At 43.6% G+C, this 15,054-nt stretch overlaps 1 protein-coding gene across 1 annotated transcript in view; it reads right to left on the bottom strand.

Annotated features, from left to right (window-relative positions):
- The window catches only part of PTPN14 (protein tyrosine phosphatase non-receptor type 14), a 201,730-nt gene that overhangs the window by 9,762 nt on the left and 176,914 nt on the right, over positions 1–15,054 (bottom strand). The window contains exons 16-18 of the mRNA XM_054658780.2: positions 13,400–13,528; positions 10,141–10,375; positions 5,205–5,368 (exon numbers count right to left, since the gene is read on the bottom strand). Of these exons, the coding sequence (XP_054514755.1) occupies positions 5,205–5,368; positions 10,141–10,375; positions 13,400–13,528 (528 nt within the window). The remainder of the gene's footprint in view (positions 1–5,204; positions 5,369–10,140; positions 10,376–13,399; positions 13,529–15,054) is intronic.

Genomic DNA, 15,054 nt, shown 5'->3' with positions numbered 1-15,054 from the left:
GCAATTCTCCTGCCTCAGCCTCCTGAGTAGCTGGGATTACAGGCACGCACCACCATGCCTGGCTAATTTTTTTTTTTTTTTTTTTTTGTATTTTTAGTAGAGACGGGGTTTCAACATGTTGGTCAGGCTGGTCTCGAACTCCTGACCTCGTGATCCGCCCGCCTCGGCCTCCCAAAAGTGCTGGGATTATAAGCGTGAGCCACTGCGCCTGGCCGAGAACACCTATTTTGAGACAGGGTCTTGCTCTGTCGCCCAGGCTAGAGTGCGGTGGTGCGATCATAACTCATTGCAACATCAACCTCCTAGGCTCAAGCAATCCTCCCACTTCAGCCTCCTGAGTAGCTGGAACTACAGATGCACAACACCACACCCGGCTAACTTTTAAAATTTTGTGTAGAGACGAGGTCTCACTCTGTTGCCCAGGCTGGTCTCAAACTCCTGAGCTCAAGTAATCCTCCAGCCTTGGCCTCTAAAAGTCTTAGCATTATGGGCATGAGCCACTGTGCCTAGCCTTGAGTCTTAAATGAGAACATTTTGAGTATTAAATGAGATTGCCTATGTGTGAATTCTTTGAGAATATATACGATGATATATACTATCATTAATGAAAGGAAATTAATACAGTGTCATGGGTACTTGAGCAGATCAGAGGCTGTCACAGTGTCCTCTCCCCTCACCTTCACCATGTCCATCCTCCTGGACTAGCCAGGACACATACGGCTGGAGCACCCCTGAGCTGTGGAGGCCATGGTGGCCTCAGCACATTCACTCTGCTCTGGGAGCTCTTAACCCAGGGCAAATGATGGCACCCAGGAAGTTTTCAAGGGCTAAGCAAGTGTTTAAAAGAAAATAATAAAAACTCAGCTGTATGCCTGACTTTGTAACCTTTGAACCTTAAAAAATAATTTAAGCTATTTCCAAGCTGTGTATAGTTATGACATGACACGTGCCATCAGTCACTCTTGTTCAACACCAACTAAGGAATGCACATCACAAACTTGCGACGTTGCCTGGGCTAGAGTGCAGTGGTGCAATCACAGTGGTGCAAAGGGACCAAGTCAAGTCCCTGCCTAATAAGAAAAGAAAAAAAAGGCATGTGAATCTTCGAACTATGAATCAAAATACAGAGCCTAGGTTATAAGCTGCTGACAGTAACAAGTAGGTCTCTGCCTAAATTATATTGCAAAGTGACCAGTATAAGATGTGACCTAGAGCCACCTAATAATGAACTTAATTTCATGTTTGATGAGGATTACTCTGCGGTTGGGCACTGAAGATAAAAGAATAGAGAGAATAAGGCTGTTCCCTCCCCTACCCACCAAAGGTTTTAGCCAGGAGGCAGGATCACACTGGTGTTCAGAGCACAGGCTCTGAGTAAGGCTTCATCTGCTGAATCTCAGCTCTACCACTTCTTGGCTGTGGGAAGTGGGCACATTACTTCATTTACTTATGACTCAGTTTCTCTTCTGTTATGTGAGGATACTGATATGGTCTTGGCTCTGTGTCTCCACCCAAATCTCATGTTGACTGGTAATCCCCAGTGTTGGGGGAGGGACCTGGTGGGAGGTGATTGGAACATGGGGGCAGATTTCCCTCTTGCTGTTCTTGTGACAGTGAATTCTCATGAGAGCCAGTTGTTTAAAAGTATGTTGCACTTCCCCCTTTGCTCTCTCTCTCTCCTGCTGCCATGTGAAGACGTGCTTAATTCCCCTTTATCCTTCCACCATGATTGTAAGTTTCCTGAGGCCTCCCAGCCATGCTTCCTGTACAGCCTGCAGAATTATGAGTCAACTAAACCTCTTTCCTTCATAAATTACCCAGTCTCAGGTAGTTCTTTATAGCAGTGTGAGAATGGACTAACACAGATACTAACAGGACTTAGCTCACAGTGTCACTGCAAAGGCTACTTGTGTTAATACTATCAGGCTCTTAGAATAGTGCATACACATGGTAAACACTAGACACAAGTTAGCTGTTACGATATTATTTTCAATGTTGTCACCATCACCACCTCCTCCACCACCACATCCTCCTCCTCCTCCTCTACCATCATCCCCATCTCAATTACCTGTAGGACTGAGCCTAAATGACAGTATATTGTCTGATATGGACAAGTCTGGGGACATGACAAAGAAAGTTCTCCTGGTCTTCAATGAAAGGGTCCCAGCTGGCTTAAAGATTCATTCACTCCCACAGGCTCTGCTCTTAACTGCCCCCAAGCCAAGGAAGCACAAAGCAGTTGACAATTGCTCAACCTTGTCTAGAAGACATTTTCTCCTCCTCACTTTATGAAGGAGGTATAACTTACTCAGAAAAGCAGCAAGATCAAGACATCTGCCCTTTGGCTACTGAGATCCTGACCTTTTGTAATTAGCTGTAGCTGGAACAGACAGCTACATCCAAGGGACTGAGTGTCCTGCAGACCATAAAACGAGTGCTTTCTGAAAAACTCTACGCACCTTAAAAAGTCTCAGCTAACACTCGGTGACCAAAAGCACTGGGCCACAGGGAGGCTTCCCAGAGCAGCCTGGGACAGCTGTCCCCACTCCCCACTGCACAGCTACCAACCTCATTGTAAGTGTCTGCGTTTCATTGTTTCTGCTCAACTTTTCTGTGTTTAGAATGAGACTGAGAGGGACAAGTCCAGGAAAAAGAAAGGCCATTTCATTGACAGAATTAAAACTGCATGAATTACAGACTAAAATATAAAGTATGCTAAATCCAGAAGCTGTGGAAAGAAGGCAGGGGAGTTTGGACAGGAGAAAAATGGGTCCCACAATTTAATATATATTTGTTAAAATCTTTGCTTGAAACACAAAATAAACTAAACACGGTCTACTCTTCTCCTGAAATAGGGGCTTGGATCTTACTAGCCAGGCCTGAACAGTACCAGAACAAAAGGAGAGCATTTCTCCCCGCTAACCATCTACCAATAGCAACCATGGGAAATAGGACAGATAAGACTGGCTATATTTGTGCTAGGGGAAGAGAAGTGAAAAATATGAGTCATCTTGCTATCTTTGAATATCAATGGGAACAGAAGTTCTTTTTGGGTTGACCACGTCCCAGCAAAGAATGTTCTGGCATGCAGTTGGGCACTGAGGAAATCCGCTATGTTTGGACACACCATAGAGCATTTAACCACCCTGAGCCTTCACCAAGTCCACAGGAGGCCACACTGGCCGAATCCCTTACTCCAAACTGTTCCGGATTTGATATGCTTGTCTGTGCTCTGCCAGACCAGTAACATCTGGTGTTCAGTGAGCCCCCATGTCATTGCCTCACTGAGGCTCAGCCCTTGATGGGTCTCCAAAGAGCTCAGAACAGAATAGTCTTTCATGTCAGACAAGACAGAATGGCTTCTTGAGTTGAAAAGGGGAAGTGGGGAGCGGAGCACAGGGAATGGGGAAAGAAGTGGAGTGGCCAGGCTTACGCCTGTAATCCCATCAACTCAGGAGACCGAGGTGGAAGGACTACTTGAGCCTAGGAGTTTGAGGCCAGCCTGGGCAACATAGCAAAACCCTGTCTCAAAAAAAAGAAAAAAAGAAAAGAAAACAAGGGGGGAATTTGGTGACAAAAGTGATATGAAAGGAAGGAAAGGACGATTAGGTGGGGAAGGTGATGATGAGGCCCTCAAGCCATGCACACACTGATTCTACCTCATCTTATTTTGTCTTCCTAGCAATGGATGGATTGAGACTCAGTGGCAGGTTACTCATTGTTCTAGAGATTTCTAGAGACCTCTAGTAGTGACGGGAATAGAGAGGCAAAAAATAAAAAAATCCTATGTGGGGCAAAATGGTAAACACTCAGAGGGCAAGGACATTTCTGTTATGTAGTCTCAACTGATTCCATGATGAGCATTTCGCTCAAGCTTTGTTTTATGTTTTTCTAACATTAGGCTACAGTTGGGATTGCCCCTTTTCCAATTTTTAGCAGCACAAACACTCATTCCCATGGACAGGCTAGAAGATTCTCAAAATTATCTTTTCATAGGCAGAGAGTTTAATGTCTAAGCTTAGCATTTGTTGTTTTCCTGGATGATTCAATATGACAAACTTTATGTAGCAATATTTAATCTGATTTTCAAACGATTCATGCTATTGAATAAATAGGTATATTATCATATAAATTCCTCCACAGAGTGGCAACAAATCATTCTGTAATTTAAAAACTACCAAACCACAAGTTTCCTTTAATTTTTCGAGCCATATAATTTGAAAACTGAGTAAGAACCAAATCTTATTCAGCTTTTGGAGGCAGAGTGAAGACAGGAAATAACTCTGGACCCAGACACAGACCTTGCTTCTGGCTTCAGTACCACTGCGTAAGAGCCACATGGCACTAGACAAATCATGTAATTATTTCTGGGCCTCAGTTTCCTCTTCTGTGAAACAGGAAGAGTGACATGTTCATGGCTCCTCTACTTGGCTGATATGGCAGGCAAAAGCCCCTTAAAACTTCTAATGTCCCACGTAGCTAGAAGGTAGAACTATTCCTTAGCTTTTGACTGCTGTTTGTCTCACCTACACAAAATTGAAAGTCTCTCAGTGTAACTCCCTAATCCTACGGCAGCAAAGGAATGCCACGCACCTTGTGTGCACAGGCTCAGCAGCACCCCACTTCTGCAGGGAGAAGGGGTAGGGTGACCCGCCGATGCAAAGACAGGGATGTTTGCGTGCTCAAAGTATCTACTCTGCTCCGCTACACCACGCAACAACCAGACTAGACAAGCAAACAACCCGCCAAACCTCACTCTGAAGAATGAAAAACATTTTCCAAGTAGACACATTTTCACCTAGCATTTAGGCCAGAACACATCCTAGAAATGCAAGATGCATCGAAACTATATGGAGTCAAATAACTCACCATGGAAAATTACCCACAATAAAACCAGGTTATCTACAAAATGCCAAAGACTTCTGGAAGTAGATGCTGCCTAAGATCACATTTTCTAAGTGTTTTCTATTGCACACCCTCATTTCTCCTGTTTTATCTGGGTATGTACACGGAGCAGTGGGAGGGCAAAAAGATAAGGAGGGCTGTAAATGTCAGAGTCAAACTAGGAACCAGGAGCCTGGAAAACTCTGGTTGGGAGAGAGGAAATTAACCACTGAAAATGCAAGGGTGCAGGCAAAGGTTTGGCCAGGGTGTAGACTTGTCCCCAAGGTGGAGTATCCGGAGAGAAGCCCAGAATGACTCACTTCGTTATGCTCCAAGCAGTAGATCATCAGCTCAGAAAGAATGAGCACGCCGGTCCTTCCCACCCCAGCACTACAGTGGACCACGATGGGCGGGTGCCGGTTCTTGGTGCCTTCCAGCATGCTGTTGGTATGGCGACGGACCGACTGGATCTCCTCCAAGTAGGCTGCAGGACAAAATGCAAATTCTGTCACCAAAGTCCTCCATGGCTTCGCATGTAAGTTGGGGAGGGGGGAGCGGAAGAGAACTGATGGTGAATGTGTGTGTGTGTGTGTGTGTGTGTTTTAAGTGACAATAATTTATAGTTCTTACAAGACACTAATTATTTGGCTGGTACCCAATGTACAGTCCTGGATCCAGAAAGGACCAGCTGGGAGTCAATTAGTTCATGGGAGAATTTGTTCTTTAAATTAAATAGTTCTTTTTTAAAAATTAAATTCTGTTTTCCCCTCTGCAAATCCCTAAGTCCCTCAAGCAGATGATTCTAGACATTACTTACAGCAATTCCTGCTATTAACAGACTGGGATCAGAACAACTGCTAAGTCCCCTTGAAACGCCCGCCTGTCAGAGCCAATTTCTGGTGGGGAGAGAGCATCCATCTGCCCCTTCTTCCTTCCCCTCACTGATGAGTGAATGTCAACTGAGGCTTGACTTCATTTTTGGGTTTTAAAGTAGACTTTGGGGAGTCTGCTTTTCAGCATGGATTCCACGGGGCTATGTGAGTAGCCCAAGATGAACCCCCTTTCTGGAGGCAACATGTGTGTGAGGTGGAGGGGGTCATGATACCCCCCATGCCTTCTAGCATCTGCTTGGCTCAGCAGGGCTGTGCAGGGAGGGGTGTGTTCATGACTCCAATTGGGCACAAAAGAAAAATCACAGGATTCCAAGCCTTAATGACTTTTTCACAACCATGACAAAAGAGAAAAGTATGGAAATGTAATCCTCAGACACTCCAAAAACCCCCAGAATGTAATTAATAATTTAGATTTTGTAGTAGCTCAGGACAGAAACAGGTTTAAAGGTTCTTGATACTCAGTGAACCTCATCCTAAGGCAAAAGTGTAAACCAGACTATAGGGGAAATGTTTACATTGTTGAAGAGAAAAAAGTAGGTTTGAACCATTCAAATAATTTCAAAGCACCTGTTTACAGACATATATAAATAATCCATACTTTCCTTTATAAACTTATCTAATTACAAAATAATCTGAAGTGGTTTACCAAAAAACCAAACTATTATTATCACTACTACTACTACTACGATGATGATGACTAGTAGTAGTTATTAGTACTAGTCATAGCAGTACTACTAGTAGTAGTAATGTACAATGAGATAGGACAAAATAAAAAAGAAAGAAGGGCTGGGCTCAGTGGCTCATGCCTATAATCCCAGCACTTTAGGAGGCTGAGGTGGGCGGATCACCTGAGGTCAGGAGTTTGAGACCAGCCTGACCAAGATGATGAAACCCTGTCTCTACTAAAAATACAAAAATCAATCGGATGTGGTGGCACGAGCCTGTAATCCCAGCTAGTAATTCCAGCTACTCAGGAGGCTGAGACAGGAGAATTGCTTAAAAACGGGAGGCGGAGGTTGCAGTGAGCCAAGATCCCGCCACTGCACCCCAGCCTGGGCACCAAGAGCAAAACTCCGTCTCAATTAAAAAAAGAAAAAGAAAAGGAGATGCCGTGAGATGCATAGAGGGAGTAGTTACTATTAGGTACCAATACAAGCTAGATATTGTGTGTGGAATCTTCTTTACAATTTTTCTGCGAGGGGGAAAAGACATTAGGCAACTGAGTATTCTATCTGACCAAAGGCAATATTTACATACAAGAGACAAAGCTTTACTTGAGCTAAATTTAAGAAGAAAAATAAAAGGAATGTTGGGTAATACAGTAGATGCCACTTTCAAATAGAGCTTTTCATGTAATGGAGAGAAGGTGGATTCAAAGGATGTTTCCTCTATCAGTCATACTAATAAAGTTCCTTACGCTGTAACTCAATAAAGACTTCTGGCGGGCAGTAAACAATTTGGCTCAGGTACTCTGCATCCAGGTAATCTAATTTAAACATGGGCAAAAATCTTTTAAAACCTAGGAGAAACAGATTCAACATTTCTAATGCCCTGCACAGAATACGTGTATTGACTTTCCTAAAAGCATAATACATACATTTACATTCTTTAAAAATACTATGTATTGGCCGGGCGCGGTGGCTCACGCTTGTAATCCCAGCACTTTGGGAGGCCGAGGCGGGCGGATCACGAGGTCAGGAGATGGAGACCCCGTCTCTACTAAAAATACAAAAAATTAGCCAGGCGTGGTGGTGGGCGCCTGTAGTCCCAGCTACTCGGAGAGGCTGAGGCAGGAGAATGGCATGAACTCGGGAGGCGGAGCTTGCAGTGAGCCGAGATCTTGCCACTGTACTCCAGCCTGGGTGACAGAGTGAGACTCCCGTCTCAAAAAAAAAAAAAAAAAAACTACTATGTATTTTTCGGTAATTTAGACAGGCTTTCCTTAATTGGTTCTGATTTAAAAGACTATACTTTAAAGTGCCTTATAAGCTCACTCTTTCATCAGAGCTGTTAGCCAATCAACAAACTGATCTATTTATATTATTTCCCTTTTCTGCTTCTTGGAGAAAATTTTAATAAGTCAATTAGCACGTGATCAGGTGAAAGAAATACAATGAGCACTGTTAGGAGGAAAAGAAGTTCTGCAAAGGTCACTGCCCTTATTTCAAGCTACAGATAACAAGCCGTTTGACTTCAGGCAAATCACGAGTCCTCTCTGGATCTTACTCTAGATTCTCTGACTCCAATCATCCTTCTACTCTCTGCTTTCAGTGCCAAACCCCTCAAGTACCATCATCACTTTCATGGAAATGAAATGCTTGTATTGCTGGATAAGTACACATCAGAATATTTATTGGAACTTGTAAATCAGTATTTTTAGGTCTTGAGAACCTGTTCTCTCCCTCTGTCATTCCCCTTTTCTCCCATTCTAAATGAATACCAAAATAAAATCAAAGTTTTGACATGATCCAACATCTGGATCATGGTCCCTCCATGGTGGTCACAGGTCTTCCACTAGCTGGAGAGTCAACAACAGAGCAGGCACAAGGCTACAGGGAGCATCTGGGGCTCCTTTCCAGGTGGGTGAGTAAAGAACGGGGTCTCCTGACAACCACAGGACAGTTAGATGAGCACGTGGAAAGCAAGAGGGAGAGCTGCAGCCACCGCTGAAAAGCAGAGGAGGGTATCAGATCTCATCTTTGGACGATGATGACTGGCCTGTCTTTCCCATTAGGCTCTGAGTACCTCGAAAGCGAAGACTGAACTCAGTGTCATCTCTGCATTCTCAGAGCCCGATCCAGTGCCTGGCATGTAGCGGATACATGCCCAATTTTGGGTCTTTCAAATAAAAATACTGCACATAATCTGGTGAATTAGTTTCTAATATAACCACATTCTAAAAGTACACATACACAGAAATTAATGAATTAGCCATTGAGCAAATTTCAGTTTCAAAAACTACAAGAGGGTTTCAATACTTCTTAGTGTCTTCATAAAAATATGAGAAAGTACGAGAAAGTACTGAGATGCTCAACTATAGGGAAATATAGGTCTTGTGAGATGCAAACCTTCATGAAAACAATTTTTTAATGTTATTCGTTTTTATTTATTTATTTATTTATTTATTTATTTATTTTTGAGATGGAGTTTTGCTCTTGTTGCCCAGACTGAAGTGCAATGATGCAATCTCGGTTCACTCCGCCTCCCAGGTTCAAGCAATTTTCCTGCCTCAGCCTCCCCAGTAGCTGGGATTACAGACATGCGCCACCACACCTGGCTAATTTTGTATTTTTAGTAGAGATGGGGTTTCACCATGTTGGCCACGCTGGTCTCAAACTCCTCACCTCGGGTGATCCGCCCACCTCGGCCTCCCAAAGTGCTGGGATTATAGGTGTGAGCCACCATGCCCGGCCTATTTTTAAATTTTATTTCTCCTTTTTTTTAAAATGTGCTAAAGTGGACACAACATAAAACTTACCAGTTTAACCATTTTTAAGTACACAGTTCAGTGGCATTAAGCATAGTCATAGTTGTGCAACCATCACCACCATCCATGTCCAGTACTTTTTCCCTGTCCCAAACAGAAATGTTGCACCCATCAAATGTAATTCCTGGCTGGGCACAGTGGCTCACACCTGTAATCCCTGCAATTTGGGAGGCTGATGCGGGCAGATCACTTGAGACCAGGAGTTCAAGACTAGCCTGGCGAACATGGTGAAACCTCATCTCTACTAAAAATACAAAAATTAGCTAGATGTGGTGGCTGTGCCTATAGTCCCAGCTACTTGGGAGGCTGAGGCAGAAGAATTGCTTGAATCTGAGAGGCGGAGGTTGCAGTGAGCTGAGATTGTGCCACTGCACTCCAGCCTGGGTGACAGAGTGAGGCTCCGCCTCAGAAAAAAATTTGTAATTTCCCAATCCCCCTTTGCCCCAGCCCCTGGTAACCTCTCACCTACTTTCTGTCTCTGACCTTGCCTATTCTAGGAACCTCATATAAGTGGAATCACACAGTTTTTGTCCTTTTGTGACTGGATTATTTCCACTCAGCATCATTCCTTAAGGTTCATTCTTGTTGTAACATGTGTCAGAATAGTTACTGATTAAATGAGTAGCTAAAGGTCTGAATCAAGGTAGAGCCAATATGTTGATCACAGTCTTAGCTTATGTGCATGAAAGGTAAACAGAATAAGTGACATGTATTATTATACTCTGTTCTACATAGTAAGAAAGGAATATATATTTCAATATTATAATACTTTTGCCACTTAAGAGAAAGCATCCTCTTTTTCATCTCCAACGGATGGATTATTGACACAGATCATAAAAGTCAGTCAGGTAGCAGACTGGGAAGAAAAACACTTACATAAAAATCCTTGGACATCCTCTGGACAGCCGTGATCTGGCCAGTCAGTATATTGTAAATGCCACACTGTCCTTTCTTGCCCAGACAAAAGGTGCTTGACCTTCAAGCCCGTGGTTGCATAGCAAACAGAATCCGTTCGAAACTTCGTGGTGACCTTGAACTTGCCATAGGTAGCTGAGCTGTGCTTTGAACCTAGTTTGGGCCAGTATCGGTGGCTTTTGGTTCGTCCACCCTCCTAAATCACATATAAAAGCAAAATTGGAAATAGGTCAAGGGAAGCTCTCATCCTTTTAATCCTAAGATATGAAGACAGAAGAAAATGCAAATAGCTTCTAAATTGCTAGTTCAGTAGCACTCTGCAGTGTCTACCACAGGGTAGATCCTATAAATGCTAGTTAAGACCAATAACACAATTTACAATGACAGTTACATCACTGGAAAATTTAAAAGATTCACAACCGAGGTGCAGTAGAGTGTTAGAGAGAAGTGCAAGTGCAAAGTCTAGAAGCAGGAACAAGCTTCGTGCATTCAAGAAACAAAGGTCGGCCGGGCGTGGCGGCTCACGCCTGTAATCCCAGCACTTTGGGAGGCCAAGGCGCGTGGATCACAAGGTCAGGAGATCGAGACTATCCTGGCTAACATGGTGAAACCCCATCTCTACTAAAAATACAAACAATTAGCCAGGCGCAGTGGCGGGTGCCTGTAGTCCCAGCTGCTGGGGAGGCTGAGGCAGGAGAATGGCGTGAACCCGGGAGGCGGAGCTTGCAGTGAGCCAAGATCATGCCACTGCACCCCAGCCTGGGCAACAGAGGGGAGATTCCATCTCAAAAAAGAAAAAGAAAAAAGAAAAAAGAAACAAAGGTCTTCGGGGTGGCTGGAGTGTGACATGTGAGGGGGCAGGCGATCAGAGAGGAGACTGGAAAGGCCTCACAGTCCATGGTGGAAAGTTTGGATTTCATCCCATGGGCACGGGAAGTCATTCAAAGGTTTTAAACAAGGCGGGAAGGGGTTCCAGCAATCGCTGTAGGTCACGTTACTCCTTTCAGATGTTCAGCGCAGAGCTCTTTCTGTTACAGCACACTGACTACCCATGCTGTCTTTATCTAGTGTCGATTTCACATTTGTTTCAGCCTGACCAATGCGTTTTAGTTCAATCTACAACTAGAACTGAGAACAGCTGCTTACATCACCATTCTTTCTCCCTTGATTTTATAAACTTTTCTGAGAATATGTATTCTCAACCATTTACACAAGGTCTATGTTTCAGCTTTGCACAGTTTTAAAATCTCTGGAGAAGGGGCGGAGTGTGGAGGAGGTGGTAGCTGAGGAGATTCAGGGCAAGGAGTAGGTGGTGAGAGAGAAGGAGCACTGAACACATACAGCTGCAGTGGTGACAGGCTCTGGGAACCCTGATGGCTGTTTACAGGAACATTAGAGTTCCTCTTGTAAAGCCCACTTGTAAAGCAACACATCTTTGCAGAATATGTAAATTACCTTGCCTGGCTTCATTTGGTTTAATTGAGTCTCCTTAAGTTGGAAGCATACCTTCCTCTTTTATTTACCAATCCTGTGAAAGCAGATTTACCTCGAATTTACATTTCTGCTGAGTGTCTAAATCAGTTATGGATTTTAAAAGACTATAAGTCCCCAGCTGTCCCACAGATTACTAGATGCTACTTTGTCTTGGCAAGGCTGGCTCCTTGTCACTCCGGTCTCACCTCCAATGCCACTCCCTCAGAGGGTCCTTGGCCACCCCCCTGATCTAAAGTAGACCCCAGTCACTCTCTTTCTTAACCCTTTTTCCATTTTTAAAAATTTTCTCCCTTGAATTTATGCTCCTATTAATAAGGTTTTTACTTCCAGCCTTCCAGCAAGTGTGCGACATGATACAGAGCCTGGAGCTCAGGGTTGCACATCGTGAAGCCACCCTTTAGTAGGAGTCCCCTAGCGTGAATGACAGTTTTGCAGCTGAAACCCACACAAAGAGGAGGAGGGATGAGGCAGGAGGACCTGTACTCACCCAGACCCACTCTGGACTGTAGTTTTCCATTTCTGCCACGGCACTTACTGCTATCTGCACTGATTTTATCTGTTCACTTTTGAATGTCCCTCCCACTAGGACATAAGCTCTATGGGGACAGGGATGGTGCCTGTCTCGTTTACCGTGTACTCCTGAAGTTAGCACAGATGGTACGCTGTGTTTAGGTGAATGAATGCCTTGCAATGGTGTGATCTGATAAGGTGATAAATCTATTCTAGAAGCTTTAAGGAGGATTCATTCTCTTTGTGGGAAGGTCAAACAGGTCAGCCCAGGGAAGTACAACTGGCTTTAAAGAGCCTGATGTCCCTTTCATTATTTTCTTCTAATGGACTGTGCTGAGAAGCAAATGCTCAACACAGTCAATGAAGGAAAATATGACTTTTTCCTCCCCAATTTTCTTTGTTCCTGACCCCTTTAACATAGCTAGGAAAGGCCACTGCAATACCATGGGTATTGGTAAACACACATGAAACTAGTCCCTTGAATGATTTCAAAACATAAATTGGAATTTAATGAAAGAAATAAAAGAAGGTGGTTAAAGAAATTTTGAGAATGTGACAAGAGAAGAAATACAACACTTCTCCCCGCAAAGACAGCAAGCTGAACACCGAGTGGATTGACTGGCAGTGTAGGCTGGTTTTTTATAACATCACATAGAGTTCTCTAGTTACAGCAGAAAAACTATGTTTGGCTTGGCAAAAGAAGAAAAAGATATTTTTTCTTCCCCCAAAGAACAGAGGCCTCTCCAGGAACAACAGCTTCTGGTCTCTTTTCAGCTGATAAGGATGATGGCATGTGGAGCTGGGTGCCTGGAGTCGGGTGTCTATGTCGATTTGCCCAGAGCAGCCTGAGACTCCCAAATTCCAGTGGAAAGATCACTGTTTTCGTTTGGCACAGAAAGTCAGCAGGTTGAACTACAGTCTGTCATTTTTGGTTTTCTGTTGTTTTATTTTCAGTTTAGTGCATTACAATCCAAGGAAAAGAGTTAAAAGCCAGATGAAAATGGGAGGAGGAAAAGCTACAACAATCAATTATCTCCAGGGGAAAAAATATCTATCTGGAAGTAAGAAAATACACGTATACCAAAGAGAAAAGCATGTGCAGAGAAACAGCACCGCAGGAAGAAGGATAGGGTAGCAAAGTTGACAGCACAAAGCCCGTCTTCTGGCCACCCTTTCCCCTGGGGAAAAAGGATGTGGAGTAGGCCATTCCCCTTACCTCCTCTGCAGTGACCATGGCAATCACATTCACTCCCTGCTCCCACACCATCTGCCAGAAGTCGTGGCACGTGTGTGGCAGGGGCCCCTGGGTGGCTATGTAGTGCCATTCTGCCCCGCCAACCACCACCTAAAAACCAAGAAAAGTATCAGTAAATAAACCCCAAGTCCGGACAACATTACCTGCTGATCACCTGTCCATCTGTATCCACCTTAAAACCTTGGATATATTTTTGGGGCCGAATGAATTAGTTCAATGAACAAAAACCCTGAGACTACAGAGGCTAGTGTAGTGACACATTCTCACATGAAAATACTTTTTGCCACTCAAGCCTATTAAAATATTTATCTAATCCTGGTTTTTGAGACTGAGTCTTGCTCTGTTGCTCAGGCGGGAGTGCAGTGGCACGATCTTGGCTCACTGCAACCTCCGCCTCCTGGGTTCAAGCAATTCTCCCGTCTCAGACTCCCAAGGAGCTGGGATTACAGGCACTCGCCATCATGCCCGGCTAATTTTTGTATTTTTGTAGAGATGGCGTTTCACCATGTTGGCCAGGCTGGTCTTGAACTCCTGACTTCAGGTGATACGCCCATCTCAGCCTCCCAAAGTGCTGGGATTACAGGCCTGAGCCACCAGGCTTGGCCTTTACCTGATCTTTGTTTGCAACTCACAGTATATGCAAACTAGTGCCTATTAAAAACCATACACATACACACATGTATAGATGCATATATATGAACATGTATAACTTAGGATTTACTTGTTACAGAAATAATAGTTAATGCTTACTATCTGCAATGTACTCTGACACTTTCCATTCTTTTCTCTTTTCTAGTCGATTTCATTGAAACACACACACACACACACACACACACACACACACACGACCTGGTCATGACCACTAAACTGATTTCACATTCTACCACTGTGTTGTAATCCAGTTTGAAAAGCAGTGCTTCATGGCATCCAATTAAACAATAAAAAAAAAAAAAAAACCGATCATGAAACAACATCCCTTTTGGAGCACTATCTTTCTCCTGTGGATCTGAGATGAAGTGTATCATAAACCTCTGCTGTCACTGCTGCTCTGTGGTGCCATGCACGGCAGAGATGCTACGAATGCTCTTGTCAACAGCATATATTTTATCAATAGCTTCACCTTGGTAGTACCACAGCATCCAACTGAACTACAGTCGTCATGACTTTGGATAATAAAATTATTACCCCTGCAGCTCAGGGTGATCAAGGGAAGATAATTCTACAGCTATAAATACTAGCTGCAGAGAACCATAAATAAGAAGTTGTACCCAAAGTGTTAAAGGTCATGCTGTCAAGGTGAAATGGTGGCCTTTGGAGGAATTCTTTCTGTTCTCCCTTCCAGATCTGTGCCTTGATATTGCAAAGTCAGGTCCCTTCTACATCTATACAATGCAGATCTCTGGAGAGTTCAAAAAGTAATGAAGTAATCATTGTTTGAAACTTTTTCCCCTCATTTATTTGATAAAACTGTATGCTAACTTGGTTCAAACAAAAACAATGTAAGTTATTGTCTCATTACACAAGGCATGTTTAGGTCAAAGCTGGCAAGAAAAATCCATTTTCCAAATACTGGTGGGAGATAACATTCATATATTTGCTGGCTAGGAGTTTGGTTT

Source organism: Pan troglodytes, chromosome 1 (assembly GCF_028858775.2).
Source record: "Pan troglodytes isolate AG18354 chromosome 1, NHGRI_mPanTro3-v2.0_pri, whole genome shotgun sequence".
Classification (NCBI taxonomy): domain Eukaryota; kingdom Metazoa; phylum Chordata; class Mammalia; order Primates; family Hominidae; genus Pan; species Pan troglodytes.
The sequence above is the reverse complement of the archived record's forward strand: the minus strand, read 5'-3'. Positions and strand labels throughout refer to the sequence as shown.